Source organism: Chiloscyllium plagiosum, chromosome 50 (genome assembly GCF_004010195.1).
Source record: "Chiloscyllium plagiosum isolate BGI_BamShark_2017 chromosome 50, ASM401019v2, whole genome shotgun sequence".
In the NCBI taxonomy this organism is placed as follows: domain Eukaryota; kingdom Metazoa; phylum Chordata; class Chondrichthyes; order Orectolobiformes; family Hemiscylliidae; genus Chiloscyllium; species Chiloscyllium plagiosum.
Window position 1 is genome coordinate 7,910,614 of NC_057759.1, and position 25,995 is coordinate 7,936,608.

General features: G+C 41.5%; 1 protein-coding gene across 4 annotated transcripts in view; it reads left to right on the forward strand.

Annotated features, from left to right (window-relative positions):
• Window positions 1-25,995, forward strand: part of LOC122544483 (probable E3 ubiquitin-protein ligase HERC1) — a 248,390-nt gene that overhangs the window by 82,527 nt on the left and 139,868 nt on the right. For all 4 annotated transcript variants that reach the window (XM_043683720.1, XM_043683722.1, XM_043683723.1 and 1 more), the window contains exons 7-13: window positions 9,166-9,309; window positions 15,496-15,623; window positions 15,934-16,078; window positions 20,569-20,740; window positions 20,835-20,969; window positions 21,356-21,521; window positions 24,826-24,951. In XM_043683720.1, coding sequence (XP_043539655.1) covers window positions 9,166-9,309; window positions 15,496-15,623; window positions 15,934-16,078; window positions 20,569-20,740; window positions 20,835-20,969; window positions 21,356-21,521; window positions 24,826-24,951 — 1,016 coding nt within the window. The remainder of the gene's footprint in view (window positions 1-9,165; window positions 9,310-15,495; window positions 15,624-15,933; window positions 16,079-20,568; window positions 20,741-20,834; window positions 20,970-21,355; window positions 21,522-24,825; window positions 24,952-25,995) is intronic.

Consider the following 25,995-nt stretch of genomic DNA (forward strand, 5'->3'; position numbering starts at 1 on the left):
ATTTTTCATTGTATATAACCCAGCTTTGACTAAGAAAAAGATTTGACAAAGCTGTGACAAAGCAGTCTTGAAACTTAGGAATGATGAGTCAGAGTAGGCAATTCGGTCCTTTGAACCTGCTCGCACATACCAGTGGGAGATCGAGAGTGTGGCGTGCCCGCAAGAGAGCAAGAGTGTGCGCACGAGCCAGCGGGAGAGCGAGAGTTAGTGTGCGGGTGTTTTTGAGAGAGCAAGGGTGTGTGGGTGCACGTCCGTGCACCTGCGGGAGAGCAAGAGTGAGCACTCGCATGTGTCTGAGTGAGATTGCCTGGGCGCGCGCCTTCGATTGAGCAAGAGTGCATGTGTGCTTGCCTCTGGGAGAGCGGGAGTGTGCGTGCACCCCTGTTGAAGAGCAAGATTGCGTGGGCACACACTTCTGAAAGAGCGAGATTGTGTATGCGCATGCGTCTCCAAGAGAGTGAGAGTGCACGAATGTGCATGCGCGCGCATCTCCAAGACAGTGTGCATGCACATGAGCTTCCGAGCAAGTGAGAATGTTTGCGCCTGCGCGGGTAGGAGAGTGCCTGTGGGAGAGCGAGAGTGCGTGCACCTGTGCATGCCAGCAGGAGAGCACGAGGGTGCAGTCGTGCATATGCCTGCGGGAGAGCAACATAGCAAAGGATGTGGGTGTGCACACGAGAGAGCAAGAGGTCGCACGCACACCAGTGGGATAGCAAGAGTGCGTGCACGCTTGCAGGAGAGTGAGAGTGCGCGCATCTCTGTGCGCTCAGTAGGAGAGTGAGCGAGAGTGCACATGCCTGCAGGAGAACAGAAGTGCCTGTGGGAGAGCGAGAGGGTGCGCATGCATCCCAGCAGGAGAGTGAACGAGAGTGAGATGGCACACATCTGCGGCAGAATTGTTGTCAAAACAACAACTAACTCAGGTATCCATTTCCCAGCCAATGTTATACTTTCAGTACACTCTGCGATTACTAGCTAGTCATCACAGGTGTTTGTCAGCTCTCAGTTCAAAATCGCATTCACTCTCTCTTAAAGGTACAATACACACCTTTAACTTAATGACATAGGCAACAATATAAAATTGCTGAGTGGAGGTGAAGTTCCAAAATCATGAGGGCAGTCCCAACTGGGATCTTGGGTTCCTGTCACACTACAGGTAACCCCACCACACTACATACTCCCAGACTCAGATTCTCACATACTCACACATTTACGCAGACCCTCTCTTTCACACAAACATGCACACTCATATATACACATGTGGGCACACACACTCAAATGTTCGCCCACACGCAGACATCTCTCTGCCTCTCATACCCTCTCTCATATCCGCCTTCTCTTTCTGTCTCTCTCATTCTCTGTCATACCCTCTCTCTCCTCACACTTTTCTTTCACTCACTCACTCACTCACTCACTCACTCACTCACTCACTCACTCACTCACTCACACTTTCACACACCTAGAAATTATTTCTTTGAAGATTCGTTCCTATCAAAAAAATAAAACCGGACCTCAGGTAAAAGCATATGTCAATTCGAAGCAGGACCTCACGCCTAAAGTGGTTTGTCTAACCTGAGATATCACCTCTTGTACATTGATAAAACCTTAAATTATCGAGGGACAAAGACTTGAAAGGAATCTGCATTTTGTGTTTTAACCAGCAGTCTATCTGGTTAAAGCATTCAACGAGGGCAGCTAGTTTTAAAGTTGTTTACTTTTTGCTGATAAATAGTATGTCTTGTACCTCTCTACCATACTATGCCTGAGGAAGGAGCAGAGGTTGAAAGGTTGCAATTTCAAATAAACCTGTTGGACTATAATCTGGCGCTGTTTGAGTTTTGACCTTGTCCACCCTAGTCTAACTCCGGCATCTCCACATCTTTCTTAAACAAAGGCGCAACATTATCAACTCTGCAGTCGTTCGGCACCTCACCTGTAGCTATAGATGATGCAAACATTTGTGCTAGGAACTCCACAATTTTCTCCCTAACTTCCCACAACGTCCTGGGATATGCTAGATCTGCTCCTGGAGATTTATCCTTCTTTGTATTTTCTAAGGTCTCTCACACTTCCTCTTCTGTAATGTGAACTTTTTTCAAAACATCAATATTTATTTCCATGAGTTCTCTAGCTGCCATTTGTTTCTTCAAAGTAAAAATATTCATTGAATATCTCTCGCATCACCTCAGATTCAACACAAAGATGTCCTCTCTGATCTTGCAGGAAGCCTACTCTCTATAGCCCCACTCTGTTTATCTCTCTCTAGTAGCTCCCTTGTTAATAGAACATAGAAAACTACAGCACAGAACAGACCCTTTGGCCCACAAAGTTGTGCTGAGGATTATTCTTCATGAAAACTAAAATAACCTAACCTATGCAACCCTCGATTCACTGCTGACCATGTGCATGTCTAGCAGTTGCTTAAATGTCCCTAATGAACTTTGAGGGATCTATGTACTTGAACACCAAGATCCCTCTGTTCCTCCACACTGCCAAGAATCCTGTCTTTAATCCTGTATTCAGCATTTGAGTTTGACCTTCCAAAATGCATTACTTCACATTTATCCAGGTTGAAATCCATCTGCCATTTCTCAGCCCAGCTCTGCATCCTGTCTATGTCATGCTGCAGCCTGTAATAGCCCTCAGTACTATCAATGGCACATCCAACCTTTGTGTCATCTGCAAATTTACTAACCCACCCCTCAACCTCCTCATCCAAGTCATTTATAAAAACGTACAAAGGTTAGAGGCCCAAGAATAGAGCCCTGCGGGTCACCACTTATCACTGACATCCAGAATGCTTTCCAACTACAACCACACTTTGCCTTCTGTAAGCCAGCCAATTCTGAATCCAGATAGCGAAATCTCCCTTTATCCCATACCTCCTGAATTTATGAATGACCCTACTATGGAGAACTTTACCAACTGCCTTGCTGAAGTCCATATACACCACATCCACTGCCTGACCTTCATCGACTATCTTGTTACCTGCTCAAAGAACTCAGTAAGATTTGTGAGGCATGACCTGCCCCTTACAAAGCCATGCTGACTGCTTTTAATTACGCCATGCTTTTCCAAATAGTCATAAATCCTATCCTTCAGAATTCTTTCCAACTCCTTGCTGACCACAGACGTAAGACTGATTGGTCTGTAATTGCCAGGGATTTCCCTATTCCCCTTCTTGAAAAGAGAAACAACATTCGCCTCCCTCCAATCCTCCGATATGACTCCTGTTAAGAGTGAGGAAGCAAAGATCTTCGCCAGCGGCTCAGCAACCTCCTTTCTCACTTCCCAGAGCAACCTAGGATAAATCTGGTCTGGCCCTGGGGACTTATCAATCTTAATGTTTGCATTAATTTTCAGCACATCAACTTCATCGATCTTGATCTGTTCAAGCCTGTTCCCTAGCTCCTCAAAGTTCTCATTCACAACAAGGTCCCTTCCCTTTCCTTAGGACATTAGTTAGGCCACTATTGGAATATTGCGTGCAATTCTGGTCTACTTCCTATTGGAAAGATGTTGCGAAACTGAAAGGGTTCAGAAAAGACTTTCAAAGATGTTGCCAGGGTTGGAGGATTTGAGCTATAGGGAGAGATTGAATAGGCTAGGACTATTTTACCTGGAGCGTCGGAGGCTGAAGGGTGACCTCATAGAGGTCTATAAACTCATGAGGGGCATGGATAGAATAAATAGACAAAGTCTTTTCCCTGGGGTGGGGGAGACCAGAACCAGAGGGCATAGGTTTAGGGTGAGAGGGGAAAGCTATAAAAGAGACCTAACGGGCACCTTTTTCACTCAGAGGGTGCTATGTGTATAGAATGAGCTGCCAGAGGAAGTGGTGGAGGCTAGTACAATTGCAACATTTAAAAGGCATCTGGATGGGTATATGAATAGAAAGGGCTTGGAGGGATATGAGCTGGGTCCTGGCAGGTGGGACTAAATTGGGTTGGGATAATCTGGTCGGCATGGACGAGTTGGACCGAAGGGTCTGTTTCCATGCTGTACATTTCTATGACTTTATGACTCTAGTGAAAACGGAAGCAAAAAACTCACTTAGGGCTTCCCCTACCTGCTCAGACTCCACGCACAAGTTCCCCACGCTATCCCTGACTGGCATTACCTTCTCCCTGGTCATTCTCTTATTCCTCATGTATGAGTAAAATGCCTTTGGGTTCTCCCTAATCCTTCTTGCCAAGCCTTTTTCATGCCTCCTCCTGGCTCTCCTCAGTCCATTTCTGAGCAGCTTTCTAGTAAGCCTATAATCCTCTAAAGCTGTGCTAGATCCTTGCTTCCTCCACCTTACGTAAGGTGCTTTTTCCGTTTGACGAGAAGCTCCTCTGTTCTCGTCATCCAAGGCTCCTTAACCTGACCCCTTCTTGCCTGTCTCGGAGGAACAAATTAATGCATCACTCGCAATAACTGCTCCTTAAACAGTCTCCACGTGTCTATTGTGCCCTTTCTGTGGAACAATTACTCCCAATTTGTACTTCCCAACTCCTGTCTAATAGCGTCATAATTTCCTTTTTCCCCAATTAAATACCTTCCCTTGGTAACTGCTCCCTTCCCTGTCTAAGCTTATGGTAAATGTGAGGCAGTTGTGGTCATTGTCACCAAAGTGTTCTCCCTCTATGAGATCTGAAACCTGTCCTGGCTCATTGCTGAGCACCAAATCCAAAATGGCCGGTCCCCTTGTCGGACTGTCTACACACTGAGTAAGGAAACCGTCCTGAACACACCTGACAAAAATGGCTCCATCCAAACCATCTGCACTAAGGAGGTTCCAGTCAATATTGAGAAAGTTGAAGTCACCCATAACAACCTACATCTGAATTTTTCAAAAATCTGCCAACCATGATTTCCCTACTGCTATTACGGGGCCTGTAGAAAACCCCCAGTGAGGTGGCTGTTCCCTTGCTGTTCCTAACTTCCACTCATACTGACTCAGTAGAGAACTCTTCCTCAACAACCTTTGTTTCTGTAGCTGTGATGCATTCTCTGATTAGCAATGCTCTTCTTTTTCCACCCTCCCTGTTCTTTTTAAACATTCTAAACCCTGAAATATCTCGCAACCATTCCTACCCCGTTAAAACGCACATCTCCATTATGGCCATAACATCATAGTCCCAAATACTGATCCGTACTCTTAAGTTCATCACTCCTATTTCTGACACTCCTTGGATTAAAGCAGACACCCTTTAACAGATCCCTTTGTTTCATCGCGTGAGAAACCTTCCCAACAGATTCACTACATCCTGTGGCCCCATCTACAACTACCCCCCCTCCGATATGTAGCTCTGGTTCCCTACTCCTTGCCAAACTAGTTTAAACCCTTCCGAACCACATGAACAAATCTTCCATCCTGGACATTTGTGCCGCTCCAGTTCAGGTGCAACCCGTCCTTCATGTACAGATCCCACCTTCCCCAGAAGGCACCCCAATGGTCTAAGTATCTGAAGCCCGCCCTCCATGTGTTAAGCTGCACTCTCTGACTGTTCCTCACCTCACTGCCTCGTGACACCGGTAGCAAATCTGAGATCACTACTCTACTCATCCTGCTCTTCAGCTTCCAACCTAGCTCTCTGTATTCACTTTTCAGGTCCTCAATCCCTTTCTTGGCTATATCATTGTTGCCAATATGTACCACGATTTCTGGCTGCTCATCCTCCCACTTCAGAATCCTGTAAACCTGATTGGCAACATCCCGGATTCTGGCACCGGGGAGGCAACATTCCTTCCGGGAGTCCCGTTCCTGACCACAAAATCTCCTGTCAATCCGTTTAACTATTGAGACCCCTACCACTATCACTTTTCTATTCTCCCCCTTTCCCTTCTGAGCCTCTAAGCCAGAGCCTTGCAACTATGGCTTTCCCCGGTAGGCCGTCCCCATCAGCAGTATCCAGAACGGCATGCTCACTGCTGAGGGGAACGGCCACTGGGGATCTCTGCTTTATCTGTTGGTTCCCTTTCCTCTCCCTGACTGTAACGCAGCTGTCCTTAGCCTGTGTCTGAGGAGTGACCACCTCCCTCTCAGTTTCTCTTTCAGCCTCCTGGATGATCCGTGGTTCATTCAGCTCCAACTCCAGTTCCCTAACTCTGTTTTCGAAGAGCTGGAGTTGGGTGCACTTCCCGCAAATGTGATTGGCAGACATGTGTGGTGTCTCTCACCTGTCACATTCTGCAGGAGGAACATTCAACTGCCCTATCAGCCATACCCTGCTAATATGAAAGCTCTCAGAGGACTAAACAGGAGAAGAAAAGGAAAAAAAAATTGAGAAAACCTGAAAACTTACCGAGTTTACAGACTCTTAGTAAAGTTAGAGGAGGTGGGTGGGAGGGAGGCCCTACGGTGTAGGATCTCGGGTTTAGATCTTACCCACATAAAAACTTTCCGGCAGCCCTTGTTTCTCTCCGTCCTCTCTCCATGCCACTCTGTTCAAAATGGAGGCTTAATATACATGTAGAATGTCTTAGCCTTGGCAAATAAAGTTTAAGGCAATCTCAAATCCTGTCTTTGCCTTTGTGATCTTCCTCTAAAGTTCATAAACTCTTCATGCTTTTCAAGAGACTTAAATAATCTTTTATTCATTCATGGGACGTGGCTGTTGGTGGCTTGGATAGTATTTATTGCCCATCCCCAATTGCAGTTAACAGTCAACCACATTGGAATCACATGTCGGCCAGACCAGGTAAAGACATTAGTGAATTAAGTGGGTTTTTCCTGACCATCCAGAATGGTTTCATGGCATTCATTAAACTCTTAATTCTAGACTTTTGTTATTGAATTCAAATTCCATTATCTGTCATGGTATGATTCAAACCCAGGTCCTCAGAAGATTAGCTGGGTCTTTTGATGAATAGTCCAAGTAAGTACAGACAAGTGAGCCTGACATCAGTGGTGGAAAAGTTGCTGGACAAGGTGCAGAGGGATAGCGTCTATTTATATTTGGAAGAGAATGGGCTTATCAGTGATAGGCAACATGGTTTTGTGCAGGGGAGATCATGCCTAACCAACTTAATAGAGTTCTTTGAGGAAGTGACCAAGTTAATAGATGAAGGAAGGGCTGTAGATGTCATATACATGGACTCGAGTAAGAGATTTGATAAGGTTCCCCATGGTAAACTCATGGAGAAAGTGAAGTCACATGGGTGCGGGTGTTCTGGCTGGGTGGATAAAGAACTGGTTGAGCAACAGGAGGCAGAGAGTAATAGTTGAAGGGAGTTTCTTGAAATGGAGAAAGGTGACCAGTGTGTTCCACAGGGGCCACTGTTGTTTGTGATATACATAAATGATCTGGGAGAGGGCACTGTTGGCATGATCAGTAAGTTTGCAGATGACACGAAGATTGGTGGAGTAGCAGAAAGCACAAGGGACTGTCAAATAATACAGGAGAATATAGGTAGACTGGAGAGTTGAATGGAGAAGTGGGAGATGGAGTTCAATCCAGGCAAATGTGAGGTGATGCATTTTGGAAAGTCTAATTCTAGAGCACACTATACTGTAAATGGAAGAGCCTTGGGGAAGAGTTGGTGAGCAGAGAGATCTGGGAGTGCAGGTCCATTGTATCCTAAAGGTGGTTGCACAGGTGGATAGAGTGGTCAAGAAGGCATATGGTATACTTGCCTTCATCAGACAGAGTATTGAGTATAAGAGCTGGCAGATCATGTTAAAATTGCACAAGACTTTGATTCGGCCGCATTTAGAATACTGTATACAGTTCTGGTCACCACATTACCAAAAGGATGTGGACGCTTTGGAGAGGGTGCAGAGAAGATTTACAAGGTGTTGCCTGGTATGGAAGGTACTATCTGTGAAGAGAGGTTGAGTTGGTTAAGATTGTTTTCTTTAGAAAAATGGAGATTGATGGGGGGACAGGCCTACAAAATCATGAAGGGTATAGACAGAGCAGATACAGATAAGCTTTTCACCATAGAAAGCGATTTAGTAACAAGAGGTCACGCGTACAAGGTGAGAGAGTGAAATGTTTAAGGGGGATACGTGCAGCAAGTACTTTACACAGAAGGTGGTAGGTGCCTGGAACGCGTTGCCAGCAGAGGTAGTAGAGTCAGGTACAGTCGATACATTTAAGGTGCGTCTGGACAGATCCAAGAGTAGATGGGGAGCAGAGGGATACAGATGCTAAAGAATTGGGCAATAGGTTTAGACAGCAGATTTGGGTTGGCTCAGGCTTGGAGGACTGAAGGGCCTGTTCCTGTCATTCCTTGTTCTTTGATAATACCACCATGCCATCACCTCCTCTGCAAAGGTTAGGACCATATAATAACTTGCATTAATAACATTGACCTTCAAAGTCTATATGTTCTTGAACTAGAATCGTACAACACAGAATCAGGCCCTGCTGACCAGGTTTCATAAACTGCCCTCATCCCGTTTACCTGCGTTTGATCCATGTCTCTCCAAACCTTTCTTTTCCATGTATCTGTCCAAATATCTTTTAAATGTAGTTGTACCAGCTTGTAGGGCCTCAGGGCAGCACAGGAGTTCAGTGGTTGGCGTTGTTGCCTTTCAACACCAGGGACCCAGGCTTGATTCTTCCCTCGGATGACTGTCTGTGTGGAGTTTGCACGTTCTACACGTATCTCCATGAGTTTCCACTGGGTCCTCTGGTTTCCTCCCATGGTCCACAATGATGTGCAGGCTAGGTAGATTGGCCAAGCTACATAGTGTCTAGGGATGTGCAGCCAAAGCAGATTAGCCATAGAAAATGCAAGTTTACGGTGATAGGGAAGGGGGTTGGATCTGAATGGGATGCTGTTCAGAGGGTCAGTATGGACTTAATTGACTGAATGCCTGCTTCCAAACTTCAGGGATCCTGTGATTATACAATATCCTGTAGCAGCTTGTTCCACATATACACCACCCTGTGTGTGAAACAGTTGCCCCTCAGGTCCCTTTTAAACTTTTCCCCTCTCACCTTAAACCTATGCCCTCTATTCAGATGGAGCACCCTGTAAAAAGATACAACTGATAATTAAAGGTCTCTTAGAACGACTCTCCCAAGTGATTTTACATCTTGCAGTTGTGCAAATATGAATGGAGACTCATTTGAAATTTTTTTAGTTTTGCACTGAAACTTGGAAATATATATTTTTAGGTTGAAAATAACATGGAGCAATATTAACTGCTCTGTTTTGTACGTTTGATAGGTCATGGTGATAGCAATAGTCGGAACATCCCAACTTTGGTCAAAGATATTAGCAACGTAGGAGAAGTTTCTTGTGGAAGCTCACATACCATTGCATTATCGAAAGATGGAAGAACAGCTTGGTCCTTTGGGGGAGGTGACAATGGTAAGTAACTGGTGTAGACAAATGGGAGAAATGAATTTAATTATGTGGTGAAGATGCTCTTTTGTTTTTGACACAGGTAATTTTTAATTATCATCCTTCTTCCTTAATTTTATTCCTTTCCCTTTTGGAATAGGTCATTATGTGTTCCCCCAATTCCTCTTTGCAAAGTCAAGTTTTTGAATAACTCTCAACATATCGTTAAGTTTCAAACAAAAGGAAAGTTTATTCAAGCTAGTGCTCGTTAGTGAAGACCCATTAATGCTTGGATTCTTTTTTAAGGTTGGAACAATAGAAGCAGCGGGTATAGGTGTGACCAGCTATCACAGACTAGAGCTTCTAGTTTTTTTTTCAGTTTTTTTAGGGTTACCTTTAGTCAATTGCTGTTGAAATCTCAACAGGACAGAAGCTGCTGGAGTTATGAAGCAGTAGAAGCTATTTTTTTTCCTTCTCTCGGTTACAACTAGGAGCTGGTGTTTCTCTCTGCTGCTGGGTTAACTGTGGAACAAAATTATTTTTCTGAATTTGCCTTTTTTTCCAAGGGATGTGTTTATAGGCTGTTACTATATTAGAACAGTTAATTAGTAATAGTTAATTTAAACAATTATTGTTTAAATAAATTGTGTTTTGCTTAATGTTGAGTAGCTTGATCAGTCTAATTGCATCTGGAACACACCATGCTACACTTGCCTTTAAAATAAGAAAAAGTTAGGGTTGAGGCTACCTTAAAATATTTTGAGGGGGTCTGACCTGGTCCAGCAAAATACAGGATTCTTCTTGGAAATGAGCTGCATTGAAACTCGAGGCAGGCTTTAGCTAAGCCTGGATTTGCTTGTCTGTCCTGATGTTAAAAAACAGTCTGAGAATAGAGTTCAGTTTAAAACCAGAAGTTTGTCATCTGATCAAATTCCTGAGTGGTACAATTCAACCTAACAAAATGGTTTTGTGTTGTAGAAGATAACTGTGGCACTGTTCACACCACTTCAACCTTAATACAATTCAATGGTTTCTTTTCAGAACTGGCAGAGCTTAAAACATTGTCGGTTATTCCTTTGGTTTTATTGCAAAGTCCTTTCAAATGATATTCAAGGTGTTATATTCCAGAGAACTGATGAGGTATCTTTTATCCTGGTGAATGCTATAAATTATTAGAATCGGCCAACTTGCTCTTTTTGGGGTTAGTAACAGTCATTTTAAATCCAACAAGAACCCATTTAAAATTAAACTGTGTCTGCACATGCACACAGTACAGAAATTACCCAATCAGCCTAATATATATTTATTGTCTTGGTAAATCACCTAATCTCACCAACATAGAACATAGAAGAATACAGCGCAGTACAGGCCCTTCGGCCCTCGAAGTTGCGCCGATCCAAGCCCACCTAACCTACACTAGCCCACTATCCTCCATATGCCTATCCAATGCCCGCTTAAATGTCCATAATGAGGGAGAAAAGGGGGAAAAAAACCTACCCAGGTAAGCTTACACTAACTGCTTCCGGGTCTCGGCTGCCCCTCTGGTCGTCGTCACTTCCCCCTGGTGCTCCCGCTCTTTCTGAGAAGAGAGAGTGAAAGAGAAAAAAAAACACCGCTGCCCGCTACCGGTAAGTACTTTTAAAACCAAACGGTCTTACCTTCGCTGCTGCTCGCACTGGAAATGTGGAGGTTGTTCAGAGAGCATTTGCTGTGAGTGCTGGGTAAGTTTGTCCCACTGAGGCAAGGGAGGGTAGGGTGAAGGAACCTTGGATTACAATAGATGTGGAACATTTAGTCAAGAGGAAGAACGAAGCTTACTTAAGGTTGAGAAAGCAAGGCAGGGCTCCAGAGGGTTAAAGGTAGCCAGGAAGGAACTGAAAAATGGACTGAGGCGAGTTCAAAGGGGGTATGAAAAAGACTTGGCGGGTAGAATTAAGGTGTTCTGCACTTAAGTGCGGAACAAGAGAATGGCCAAGGTGAGAGTAGGGCTGATCAAGGATCGTGAAGGGAACTTGTGCCTGGAGTTGGAGGACGTAGAGGAAGTCTCTAATGGATACTTGGCTTCAGTATTCCCTGCTGAGAGAGACCTTGATGTTTGTGAGGACAACATGAAATAGACTGATACGCTCAAACAGATTGATGTTAAGAAGGAAGAAGTGCTGGAAACTATGAAAAACATCAGGATAGATAAGTCCCTTCGGCCAGATGGGATGTACCCAAAGTTACTATGGGGAGCGAGGGAAGAGATTGCTGTGACTTTAATGATGATCTTTACATCCTCACTGTCCACTGGAGTAGTACCAGATGATTGGAGGGTGGCAGATGTTATTTCCTTGTTTAAGAAAGGGAATAGGCATAACCCTGAGAATTACAGAGCAATCAGTCTTACGTCAGTGATGGGCAAATTATTGGAGAGGATTCTACCAGTCAGAGTTTATGATTATTTGGAAAAGCATAGCTTGATTAGAGTTAGACAGCATTTCTTGGTGAGGAGCAAGTTATGCCTCACAAGCCTTATTGAATTCTTTGAGGATCTGATAAAACAAATTGATGAAGGTGGATTTAACAAGGCATTCAGAAAGTAAGGAGATTTTGGATACAGGGACATTTGGCCGCCTAGATACAGAATTGGCTGGCTCATAGAAGGTGGTGGGTAGATGGAAAGTATTCAGCCTGGAGCTCAGTGACCAGTGGTATTCAGCAGAGATTGGTTCTGGGACCTCTGCTGTTCGTGATTTTTATAAATGACTTGGATGAGGAAGTGGAAAGGTGGGTTAGTAAGTTTGCTGATGACATGAAGTTTGGTGGAGTCGTAGATAATGTCCTCAAAGTTGCCTCCAAAGTTGATAAGGTTGTTAAAAAGGCATATGGTGTGTTTGCTTTCTTTAGAGGGGGATTGAGTTTAAGAGCTATGAGGTTACGCTGTAGCTCTATAAAGCCCTGGTTAGACCACACTTGGAATACTGTCTTTCAGTTCTGCTCTCCTCGTTATAGGAAGGATGTGGAGGCTTTCGAGAGGGTGCAGAGGAGATTTACCAGGATGTTGCCTGGACTAGAGGGCATGTCTTATGAAGAAAGTTTGAGGCTTTTCTGATTGAAGGATGAGAGGTGACTTGAGAGAGTCATCAAGTCAGTTGATGAGAGGCATCAACAGAGTGGATAGCCCGAGACTTTTTCCCAGGGCAGAATTAGCTAACATGTGGGGACATAATTTTAAGGTATTTGGAGGAAAGTTTAGGGGAGATATCAGAGGTAGATTCTTTACACAGAGAGTGGTGGGTGCGTGGAATGCATTGCCAGCAGTGAAAGCAGAATCAGATACATTCGCGACATTGAAGCGACTCTTGGATAGGCACATTGATGATAAGTTTTTTAGTTTCGTTTGATCTTAGAGTAGATTAAAAGATTGGTACAACCTCGAGAGCCAAAGGGCCTGTACTGCGTTGTACTCTTGTATGATCTATGTAACTAACCGAATAGTTCGGAAGAGAGTAGTAATTCAGAGGATTGGAAACCAATACTTAAGATACGTAACAGTTTGCCCCACACAGTAGGTTTAAATTACCACTTGTGGGATTAAATCGGATTCTGGTATGGTTTGAGATTTGTTTAATGGACAGAAATGGAGAGTCGGGAATAAATAGACTGTTCGATGGTTGGTAGGCTGTGAATATTGGAAGTTACATGAGGATCAGTACTTGAGCTCCAGAAATTTGCAATCTTTGTTGATGTTTGAATGTGGGGGTCAAATGTAACATTTCCAAAATTTTCTGTAATACAGAATTAGATGTGAATAGAAATTGAGGGTAATATGTGTTTTAAAAAAAAGCTTCAAGGGGATTTAGAGAAGCTAAGTGTGCAAGAACATGGCAAATGGAGTACAAAAAAATGTGGAAAAAATATGTAGTTGTAACATTTTGGAAGGTAAAGCAGAGTATTTCTTAAATGATGAGAGATTGGGGAAGTTTTGCCATCTAAAGGGACTTTGGTGGCCTTGTTTATAAATTACCAAAAGCCAACTTGTGGATGGAGCAGGCAATTAGAAAAGTAAATGACTTGTTGGCATTGTAGAGCCTTATGTAAAACTTAGGATATTGTCTGTAATTTTGGTCTCGTGAACTAAGGAAGGGATGCTTGCCACAGAGGCTTTGCAGTAAGGGCTTGTTCAGACTGATTCCTGAGTAGTCGAAGAGTGTGCTGTTGGAAAAGCACAGCCAATCAGGCAGCATTCGAAGAGAAGGAGAATCAACATTTTGGGCATTGGCCCTTCATCAGGATTTCTGATGAAGGGCTTATGCCTGAAACATTGATTCTCCTGCTCCTCAGATGTTGCCTGACCAGCTGTGCTTTTCAATCACCACACCCTTCAACTTTCATCTCCAGCATCTGCAATCCTCACTTTCTCCTAGTTGATTCCCGAGTAGGAGGATTATCCTTGAAGGAAATATTGAGGAGTCTGGGTCTATGTTGTCAAGAGTTTTGAAGAATGAGAGGGATCTCATTAAAGTGTGCAGGACTTGATGGGATAGATTCAGGAAGGATGTTTTCCCAGGCTCTGAGGCCTAGATTTGGGACACTGTTCCACAGAAGAGTTAGTTTTTTAGGACTGAGATGAAATAGTAAGCAATTTCTTCATTCAGATGGTGGTGAATCTTCAGAACTTTTTACCCCAGGGGTTTGTGGAGGCTGAATCATTAAGTACATTCAAACCAAAATTTAGTAGATTTCCAGACACTATATACATAAAAGGATATGGAGATAGGGTGAGAAAACAATATTGCACTATAAAATCAGCCGTGATCTAGTTAATTTATTGTCACTTACCAAAGTACAGTACAGTGAAAAGTTTTGTTTACAAGCAATACAGGCAGATCATAGTAAGCATGGAATGTATAGATCAAAAATTGTAACAAAAACGTTAGGTTGCACAGTATGTGCGATAGGCAAGATCAATATTAGCAAGATTAGCATTATTTAAGAGAGTCCATTTATCAGTCTAATGACAGCCGGGAAGAAGCTGTTCCTGAACCTGCTGGTGCGTGTGTTCAAACTTCTGTACCTCCTACTTGACGGAAGAAGGTCATTACTGTGGTGCGATGGACCTTTGATGATTTTGGCAGTCTTAATGTGAGAACAAGCCATGTAAATGGAATCCAGGGATAGAAGTTTGGATTCCATGATGGTGTATGTATACAACCTTATATAATTTCTTCTGGTTTTGGACAGAGCAATTGCCATACCAGGCAGTTATGCACCGAGACAGTATGTTTTAAATGGTGCATCTGTTGGTGAGGGGCCTTCTGGCAATTCAAATTTCCTGAGCCACCTGAGGAATAGGAGGTGTTGTTATGTCTTCTTGACTGTTGTATCCATGTGTGAAGTCCAGGATAGGTTGTCAGTTAGCCTCACTCAGAGGAATTTGATGCTCTCAACTTCAGTTCAACCCGAATAATAGTATTCCCTGTGTTTCTGTAATATTTCAGTTCTGCCGTTTTTCCGATTTTTGTTTTTGAGCTTTCTCCAGTACATTGCTTTTATATTATGAAGATTGAAGATCGTGAAGACACCAAAAGTACTATACAAATTTAACATAAATTTTCTGTGCTTTTCAATTCTGTCCATCTCGAAATTAACCTCAATTCTGTTCTTTTTGTCGTCATTTGCATTGCTACTTTTAGTGAAATGCGTATCTGTATCATTAAATTCCTTTCCAAGGAGAGTTTTCCTTATTCCTCCTGCCAAATTGTATTTATCTCAGTTCTTGAAGTTTATTTTTCCAATTACTTGTGTATTTTTCAAGTCTGTAACAAAATTGTAGTTCTCCATATTTACAATAGTCTTCCTAATTTTATTTTGTTACCTACAAATTTTAGAATTATGCTCCTTCCTGACCCTAAGTCCAGATCTGTATAAATGGTGAAGAGCAGTTGTCTGAACACCACATCGCAATAATTATTAATCTTAATAGCTACCTTTAATTCATACTGTCTGTTTTCTGTGTTGTAGCCAGCTTGTTGATCATTCTACTACTTGTCCACTGATTCCATAAATTCCAGCCAGTGTGACATTATTTGAAAATTCGTTTATATAATTTTTAATGCCATATCTTCTTTTCATGGATTCTCATGCAACAAGCTATATTGCTCAATAAAACTAAGTTAATTAGCAAGTTGTTTGAATAATAGGGTTAATATATTCCATTCATTCTACTAGGCAAACTTGGTCATGGTGACACTAACAGAGTTTATAAACCCAAAGTTATTGAAGCCTTACAAGGGATGTTTATCCGTAAAGTATGTGCTGGGAGTCAATCTTCACTTGCTTTAACGTCAACAGGACAGGTTAGTTAAGCTGCAAAATATTTTCATGGCAGAATGCATTCTTTTGTTTGTTGTAAGAGTAAGTCAATGATGAATACGTGAGGTGTAACTGAAATGATCTTTATGTTAAGAATTTTTTTAAAAAGTGCTTTGAAACACATCATGATATTAAAGAAGCTTGAAGTATAACAATTGATTTTTGGTCCTCATTAACAATAGCATTGCCATATAAATTTGCCTATAGTTTTGACAAAAGAAATACATGTAACATGAATTTCATACCACAAATTTATTTGGAATTAATTTGATATTTGCTGCATTTCAAATGTAGGTGTATGCTTGGGGCTGCGGTGCCTGTCTTGGATGTGGCTCATCAGAAGCTACAGCTTTGAGACCCAAACTTATTGAAGAACTGGCTACTACAAGAGTAGTTGACCTCTCAATAGGTGACAGCCACTGTTTGGCTCTTTCACATGGTAAGAAGCAAATTTGATTTTCTAAACCAATATAATCATCGCTGAAATGTAACAAGAGTGGTGGTGGCATAGAACAAAACATTACAAGGCTGTATAATTGGAACCACTTGATTCCAACCAATCATTTTGTAGCCAAGTATAAGAATCTTGTTTGACTATTTGTCACCTTTTTGATTTGAAAGCTGTTGATTATAGTTTTATTAATGACTTTATTAGTGAATGTTTAATTTTCAGTTTGTTTATAGCTTTAATACTTGCCTCATCTGTAAATAAGCTTGTTCTGCAATGAACAGCAGGAATGCATCAATTCTGCCAACATGAAGTTCAAAGAGCAAAACATAATGTGTTAAACCAGTACTTTGATTTTTTTTTGTGGAATTGTTTACTGTGGCTCTGAAACTGTATAAAACTTTGGTTCGGCCATATTTGGAATATTGTGTAGTTCTGGTCACCACACAACAGGAAGGAAGTAGAGGATTTGGAGAGGGTACAGAAAAGAGGCGTTTAGACAGACACATGAACAGTTGAGGAATAGGTGCTTATGTACAGGCAGATGAGATTGATTCACAATGACCTCATGTTCGGCACAGATATGGTAGGCCAAAAGGCCTGTTCCTGTGCGATACTGTTCTATGTTCTCTGTAGCTTGTTTCTGCACTTCTCCTAATTGTGACGTAGCAAACTTAGTGGAGTAAGTTGAACTCGACTCTTTGTGAAGAATATTCTGCATCTTATTTAAGTGTCATGTGTGATTTGTCCACCAAATCATGACTTCTAACAAAGCAAAATATTCTTGCAAGCCATTTTGTGATTTATTTTTGTATGGATTTTCTGAATATTTCAAATTGAAAGAATGGGGAAAGTGGTGAATGTTGTGAAACTTGAGTTAACTGAGGGTTAGCTTTCTGATTGGTAACTTTGGAAAAGATTGAGGGATTTATTAATTATTCAGTTTTTGCTCATTACTTGTGCTCCTTAGTGTGCTTTTGCTAATTTTGAAAAGTTATTATTTAGCTTTTAAGCAACTCATTTTCCTCCAAAGTTTTCCCTTTTGAAATTTTGTTTTCATCAGTGCTGCCTTCTGGAATGTGAATTCTGAGGGCCATTATAATAGGTTTAAAGCAATGAATTGTCTAGATATTATTTGTATAATATACTTAGTATAGACAAAGGAATCTTCTCACTTTTTCATAAAAATAATTACATTTGATTGTAAGTGGGAAGCAGATGTGTTGGGGTAAATGTACTTGAGGTGGCATAGATAAGCAAGCGTTTTCTATATTTATTGCTAACTTAAACTATTGATTTGCTTATACCATTTTGTAGGAGAAATTGAGGACTGCAGATGCTGGAGATCAGAGTCAAGAGTGTGGTGCTGGAAAAGCATAGCAGATCAGGCAGCATCCAAGGAGCAGGAGAATCAGTGTTTCAGGTATAAGCCCTTCATTAGGAATGATGAAGGGTTTATGCCCAAAATGTCGATTCTCCTGCTCCTTGGATGCTGCCTGACCTGCTATGCTTTTCCAGCACCACACTCTCGACTTGTGCCATTTTGTATTAGCTCTCCCAAGAATTTACTTGTCTACCTCTGGATAGGTTTCTAATGTGTTTTAAATCTTAAAGTCTGACCTGTGATTTTGGATCTTGTAGTCAGTGATAAAGGAACAATGGATAAGAATCATCTTAAAAGCTGCCCGCAAATCATTTAGATTTTGTTTATGAATGTATTTCCGTACTACTTGGCTTATTTGTCATGGCCATTGGGTTGTTCATCACTCAAGGTTTAAAAACTTGAGTTTCTTCAGGTTTTTCAAATGGGCAGCATTTGGCTCAGTGGTTAACAAATTAGCTATGGCAGATCAGACCTGATGGCCAAATGGCCAATGCATGCTCTTTTGTCTTACTGTAAAAATAAGTCTCATTATGGACTCAACTGATTTTCTTAAATTGGCCGTTTTAAGAAAAAGAAAATAAATAGAAAGTTAGAGTTTAAAGAGAGTGCATCAGTCCTGAACCAGCTCATCATCAATGACGCATGTGCCAACATCCTTACTCAAGAAATTTGAAAGCATTTCAGCAGTAACCACAGACTATAGCTAATACATTGCCAAGGATCACAGCAAAGCTGAGGTCATCTGCTGAAGTGCAATGCAAAGAAAACTGTCTGTATTTGCACATTCTCCCTGTGTCTGCGTGGGTTTCCGCTGGGTGCTCCGGTGTCCTCCCACAGTCCAAAGATGTACTGGTGGCCATGCTAAATTGCCCATAGTATCAGGGGTGTATAGGCTAGGTGGATTGCCCATGGGGTGTACAGAGATTACATGCTGTTCGGGGGGCCGGTGTGGATTTGATGGGCTGAATGGCCTGCTTTCACACTGTAGGGATTTGATTTTATTCTACTCTGGACGGAACAAGGAAATAAGAAAAATTAAGGTCTCGTCTATATACTTAATATACTTTGGCAGGGTTTGGCCTGGTCCATAACAATTTGGTCACAAGCTGCTACAAAATCAATGAAGTAGTTCATGAGCTGACAGCATCACTGATTGCTAAATGATTATGTTTATTGGTACTGAACAAAGAGTCTTGTTTTCTCGCTGTTTTAAAGGAAAAGGCTTGTTGATGATTCCAGTTTATTGGGTATGTATTGTACATGATTAAGACTGATTACAGAACATTAATTATGATAATTCACCAGGAAATTAATGTTTTGTTTTCTTTGCATTGCACTTCAGCAGATGACTTGAGCTTTGCTGTGATCCATGGCAATGTGTTAGTCTGTGGTTACTGCTGAAACGCTTTCAAATTTCTTGAGCAGGGAAGGTGATACATATGTCGTTGATGATGAGCTGGGTCAGGACTGATGGACTGTCTTTAAATTCTAACTTTCTATTTACTTTCTTTATCTTAAAACGGCCAATTTAAGAAAATCAGTTGAGTCCATAATGAGACTCATTCTTACAGTAAGACAAAAGAGCATGCATCGGCCATTTGGCCGTCAGGTCTGACCTGTCATAGCTAATCTGATAAATTTACACATTTCTGCTTTTACCCATAATCCTCAATTTGCCTTGTATAGATTAGATTAGATTAGATTAGATTACAGTATGGAAACAGGCCCTTCGGCCCAACAAGTCCACACCGACACGCCGAAGCGAAACCCACCCATACCCCTACATTTACCCCTTACCTAACACTACGGGCAATTTAGTATGGCCAATTCACCTAACCTGCACATCTTTGGACTGTGGGAGGAAACCGGAGCACCCGGAGGAAACCCACGCAGACACGGGGAGAACGTGCAAACTCCACACAGTCAGTCGCCTGAGTCGGGAATTGAACCCGGGTCTCTGGCGCTGCGAGGCAGCAGTGCTAACCACTGTGCCACCGTGCCGCCCACTAGTTTCATTCTTGACTTCAATCTCCATGTAACCATGTCTCCATAATGGCTCTAGGATCATACCTCCACCATTAACCTCAATTTGTGGCATCAATTCACTTATGTTGCTCTGATTAGCACACAAATTTAAGTAAAAAGTCATTCATTTTGCATTTTTGCCATTTTCCCTCCTTTGGTTGTATTGCTTTTTTTAAAATGCTTGTGCATTCTGTTCCTGTCTGTCCTACCCCAGGTTTTGTTACCTAACTAGGTGGCCTGCAATGCTACCATATCCTTTTGCTATATAAGCCTATGTTTCCCCTTTGTTTTACTTGTCGTTTGCTGCTTTGCAAAGCCTTTGATGTCCTTGAGTTAGGAAATATGTTTGGCTGAAACCTAGTGATAATGTCACTCTATCGGTATTCTGGGCCTTGAGTCTGATGTCCTAATAATGTGGTTTTGAATTCCACCATAGCAAATGGAAAAACTTAAAATCAATAAAGAAGCCTGGAGTTAAAAGCGCGAGTCTAATGGCAATCATGTAACTTTTTTTTAATTGTAAAAGCCTATATGGTTCAGTAGTGCCCTTTTAGTGAAGAAAATCTGCTGTCCTTATCTGGTCTGGTCTCCATGTGACTCCAGACCCATAACAATTTGGTTGACTCTTCATTGCCATCTGGCAGTTTGGGATGACAGTTGAGAGTGTGGTGCTGGAAAAGCACAGCAGGTCAGGCAGCATCCTAGGAGCAGGCGAATCAGTGTCTTGGGGATGAGCCCTTCATCGGAATCTTCAGGCTTATACCTGAAACATTGATTCTCCTGCTCCTCAGATGCTGCCTGACATGCTATACTTTGCCAGCAGCACACACTCGACTCTGATCTCCATCATCTGCAATCCGCACTTTCTCCCCGTGTGGGATGACAATAAATGTCATCCATGACACTTAGATTGCATGAACTGATTAAAAATAAAGTACAACTTTATCATTTTATTTTGCTTTGAATTCTTATATTGACATTTTTCTGATTTGCTGAATGATACCTTTTAATAATGAAAAATATTTTGATTTTGGTGCATCATATTGTCTATGCATTCTTATTTTAATTATAGATAATGAGGTGTATGCTTGGGGCAATAATTCTATGGGACAATGTGGTCAAGGAAACTCAACTGGGCCAATCACAAAACCTAAAAAAGTGATTGCTTTGGATGGAGTAGCATGTCAGCAGGTTTCTGCTGGAACTTCCCACAGCTTAACTTGGACAGCATTACCAAGAGACAGGTTAGAAAATGAAACAAAAATTCCCTCAACAGTATTTTGGACAAATTCCTATTTTGACAGAATGTTCAGCACTCTCTCTGTTTTGTTACAACAGACAAGTTGTAGCTTGGCACCGACCTTACTGTGTTGATTTAGAAGAAAGCACTTTTTCTCACCTTCGGTCATTTCTTGAATGGTACTGTGATGGAATCAATAGTGAAGTTCCACCTGTCCCTTTCCCGTCATCCAGGTATGATTGGCTGTTATAAGGTCTAGTGAGTTTTATTTACATGTTTTGTTAATGTGTTCAGATTTAGTGCCTTCATTTTAGAGCAAATGTGTTAACCAATCCAGTTTCAAATCAAATTATTAAATAACTGTAGACTAATATCTTGGTAATCTTGAGTTTGGGAATTACAACAATATTTGGATTTGTTTTTGATGTCAGTATCAAATACAAAGTATTTTGTATTTGAAAGATTGTTTAAATGCGTTGGTGTACGTTTCACAATTAAGTGATGATTTGTTTGGACACCATTTAATATTTTCAAGCTGCATTGCTATTATAAATTCTTACATTCACCAAATGGAATTTAAGGTTTAAATCAAATTCATTTTGACTATTTTTAAAAATAGGGAGCATCACAATTTTCTTAAGCTTTGTCTCAAGCTACTGTCTAATCATCTGGCACTGGCTGTAGCTGGCGGTGTGGCCACCAGTATTCTTGGGAGACAGGCCAGGCCACTGCGAAATCTATTGTTCAGATTAATGGACTCATCTGTACCAGATGAAATCCAAGAGGTGAGTTATTTCATAACAGTTTTTCTTTATTTGAATTGCTATTGCCCTTAATTACAGCACTGTTGAGATATTTGGTTTTGGTGCCGAGGCTTAATCTCAGTGTGGGCCTTTTCCTCCGAGAGATGATCATGTAGCAAATCCATTAGCTGACCTATGTGAGGCAAGTTCAGCGAGAAGTACTGCATCGTTAGATGGTTGTTAAGTGTTGTAGGTCATTGTTTTCAAAGTTGGTACCTGTTGTCAAGCTGTTGTCATTGATATAGTGATTTCACTAATGTAATATCACCATTTCCCCTTGCTGTTACCTAGTACCTTCTGTGTTTCTTGTCTCAGGTCTTCATGTCATGCTTACAAGAAATCTTAAAATGGAGCTTTGAAGGAGCCTGTCTTCTGGTTCCTGTTATATTCTTAGATTAATACAGCGCAGAGAAAGCCTTTTGGCCCATTGCGTCTATACTGACATAACTACCACTAAAGGTGTGCTAATCCCAATTTCTTGCACTTGTCCCATATACTTGAATGTTATGAAGTTTCAAGTGCTCATCCAGATATTTTTAAAATGTTCTAAGGTTTCTGGCCTCTAGTACATTCCCAGGTTCCTGTGTCCCAGATTCTCTCAAATCTCTTCTGAATCTCCTGCCCCTTAGCTGACATTCCTTCGTGATTGACCCCCTCAACCAAGGGCAACAGCTGCTCCTTACTCATCATGTTGTTATCCCTTATAATCTTATGCACTTCAATCAGCCTTCTCCATTCTAAAGAAAATAATCAAAGCCTATCTAGCCTCCCTACAGCTGCATTGCTCCATCCCAGGCAACATCCTGGTGAACCTCCTCTGTACCCACTGTAGTACTATCACATCTTTCCCTAGTGAAGTGACCAGCACTTCCAGCTTTGCCTTAACTAACTCTCTATAACTCCAACACTACCTCCTTGTTCTTGTACTCAATGCCATGACAGATGAAAGCAAGTCTCATTCCTGATGAAGGACTTATGCCTGAAACATCGATTCTCCTGCTTCTCGGATGCTGCCTGACCTGCTGTCCTTTTTCAGCACCACACTTTCGACTCTGATCTCCGGCATCTGCAGTCCTCATTTTCTCCCGATGAAAGCAAGTGTCTCATATGCCTCCTTCACAATCCTATTTTCATGCTGTGCCAACTTCAGGGATCTGTGAATATCCCGAAGATCCCTCTGTTCCTCTAAGCTACCCAATGTAGCATTCACTAAATACTACTTTATCTTGTTTCTTCCCAAGTGCATTATCTCACTTAATACCATCTGCCACTTGCTTGCTCATCTGATCATCCTATCTGTATTTTACTGTGACCTATAACCATCTTCCTCACTATTACCTACTCTACCAATCTTGGTGTCATCTGCAAATTTGCTTAACAGTCCCCCCACATTTTCAACTGTATCATTTATGGATATAACCAATAATAAGGGTCCCATGTAATAATTCTTGTGGTACACCTCAGGACATTGGCCTCCAGTCACTCGAACAGCCTTCTACCACTACCCTTTGTGTCTTATTACTGGGCCAGTTTCTGATCAACCTCACCATGTTTCCGTCACTTCTATGTGCTTTAACCTTCTCAATCAGTCTCCCACATGGAACCGTGTCAAAAGCTTTGCTAAAATCCATATAAACTACATCGATTGAACTTCCCTCATCCATACATTTGATTACATGTCCAAAACATTCTAACATTTCTAAGGCCTTGCTTCTGATAAAGCCATGTTGGCTATCTGTAATTAACCCATGCCTTTCCAAGTGGGTATTAATTTGTGCCTTCAGAATTTTTTTGCAATAGTTTCCCTACCAGTGACTTGAGACTCGCTGCTTTTCTCATCTGGCAAGTTTAGTTGAGCCAGCGAAGTTGCCACTGTTGACTGCTGGAATACTTGGGTGATGTGCCTATGAGAAGGCTGTCAAGTTGAAGATTTTTGTCTGTCCAGGAGGTGCCAAAAATATGTCATTAAAATTGAAGATCAAAACTTGAGCTTCCTTTTTTTATGGCTGCAAGCTATTTATTTAGAAAATCATAGGATTCCTACAATATTGCACCAAACCATTCAGTCTATTAAGTCCACACCAACTCTCTAAATTGCATCACACTGAGACCAAACCCCTACACTATCCCTGTAACCCTGTATTTTCCATGACCAATCTAACTAATCCACACATCTTTGAACTGTGGGTGGAAATTGGAGCACCTGGAGGAAACCGACGCAGACTCTGGGAGAAGGTGCAGACTCCAAATTGACTGTCACCTGAGACTGGAATCGAACCTGCGTCCCTGCAGTGCTAACCACTGAGCCACCATGCTGCCCCATTCTTCACAGCTGAGAATGGAGGTCATTGTTGTCGTGAGAGTGAGCTTATTGTTTTTCCAAACATGTTTTGAACTTAACAAAAATGGGAACTGCTTTTCATGTTTAGTGCTGAGTTCTTCATCAATTAATGTTGCCATGAATCTGTTGATCACTTGGACACAAACACTTCATATAAACTGTCATCTCTCATTCTGTGTTTGACTGTCCTAAAGCTCTGGCATGGTTGACTTAAATGCGATCCATCATCACTTGAAATGGAAAACACCATTGCTGCCTTAGTAAACAGGCATACAGCAAGAACAGAATTGTAGAAGATTTATTCTGTCGGATATATATGATGCAAACAATGTCTTTTGAATAAAAAGAACTAACATAAGAGCTTGAAACTTCCACAGATTAATCTCATTCTTCAACAGGCATTCTTCAAGCTTCTGCAGGACTTGTTTTATTTAACTGATTGAATGGCTGCCCTTGTTTTCCTGTTGTGGTGAAAGAAAACATCTTTCTCACTTGCCTGCAAAGGGAAGTAATTAGGTCAATGTGGTGGTTCATGGCCTGTCAGTATTTATTAAGTGAACGGCTAAAGGTTTTAATTTGTGACTGGTCAAACAAATTTCCCCTTGAAGTTTTTGCCCAGAACTTAATTAGAGAGGTGATAGAAAAGGGTCAGTTTCTTTCTGGGGCCAATCTACCTACTTAGTTGCCCTCCCTCCTCACCTTTCAGTGAGGAAAAAAAATCATACCCCAGTTGTGTTTACAATGAATGATGAACAGTGTTTTGTGCATTTTTTTGGTTTTGAAGGAACAATTGAATCAGCTCAAATTAGTTTGGAGAAAAAGAAGTTACCTCTTGTTATCTATGAAATGTTTATATTGATTTTGAAGAAAGTGTGAAACATAATTGTTTAGATGTATGTACCTGTATACTTTAAAATAGACTTGAGTTTTTTCTTGGTGTTTTAGGCTGTTATAGAGACATTGTCTGTTGGCGCTACAATGTTACTTCCACCATTGCGAGAAAGAATGGAGCTGCTACATTCGCTACTTCCACAGGGCCCTGATAGATGGGAAAGTTTAACTAAAGGACAAGTAAGAATTTTTTTTTTTTGGATTTTGCATTGATTATTAAGATCATTAACATTGTTTAAAACTGAGAAACCTTGATTATCTGAATACCAGGGGCGGGTTGGGGGTCGGACCAGGGCGGTGTTGGATGCAGTGTGCTGTTGCCTAGTCTCCTGAATGGGGAGCAGTTAGCAAGTGCTCGCTGTCAATCCCATTGAACTGATGGGGGGTGAACTTCAGCAATGCTGCAGGTCCCTTACACACAAGTGTGTCTGCTCAGAATAAACCCTGAGACACAGAGAAGGAGCAAGGCAGGCAGAGCGAGGAAAAAGAAAAGTTCAGAAAACTTCGAGTCCCAGAGGAGAGGCATTGAATCAAACCACCAAATAATCAATTATCCGAACAAAATACTGTCTGCCCATCTTGTTCGAATAATCGAGGTTCCTCTATATTTTGTTGTGAAATTGCGAAACTATTCACACTGACTTAACAACCTCTCTGCTGATGAAATAAGTCATTCCTAGAAATCCACCCAGGTCCCTCATTACATTTTTAAAGCTCAAAGGCAAATTTCCCTCTTTCTTCTTTGTCTTAAACAACTCAAAGCAATTCCATGTTTCTTCATAATCATTTTCTATCCCTGTAAATATTCCCATTAACCTCTTCTTCAGTGCACTAGTACTCTGCCTGTAATGTGATGAGAATTGTCTGCTATACATTACAACTATATGTTATGTAGTGTTATTCCTTTCTGTTATATGTCAACAAATAATTGAAAACATCCGAAAAGTATTACTTAAATTTCATTAATCCATTGGTGTGCAATGTTCTCCATTCCCCCATACATCTCAGAATCTTTCCATGTGTTATTAATTCCCTTATCTTGATTGTTCTACCTGAACCCATTACATCTCAATTCTCTAGCTTTGTTTGCTGCCAGTTGCTAAAACGTCACATGCATCTATCCACATTTTCAGGTCCTGTGTTTAAAGGTTGTTCATATAAGTTGTGTTGTGATATCCAGATGTACTAAATAGAGCAGTTCTAGAGGCCATTTTCAGTCAATGG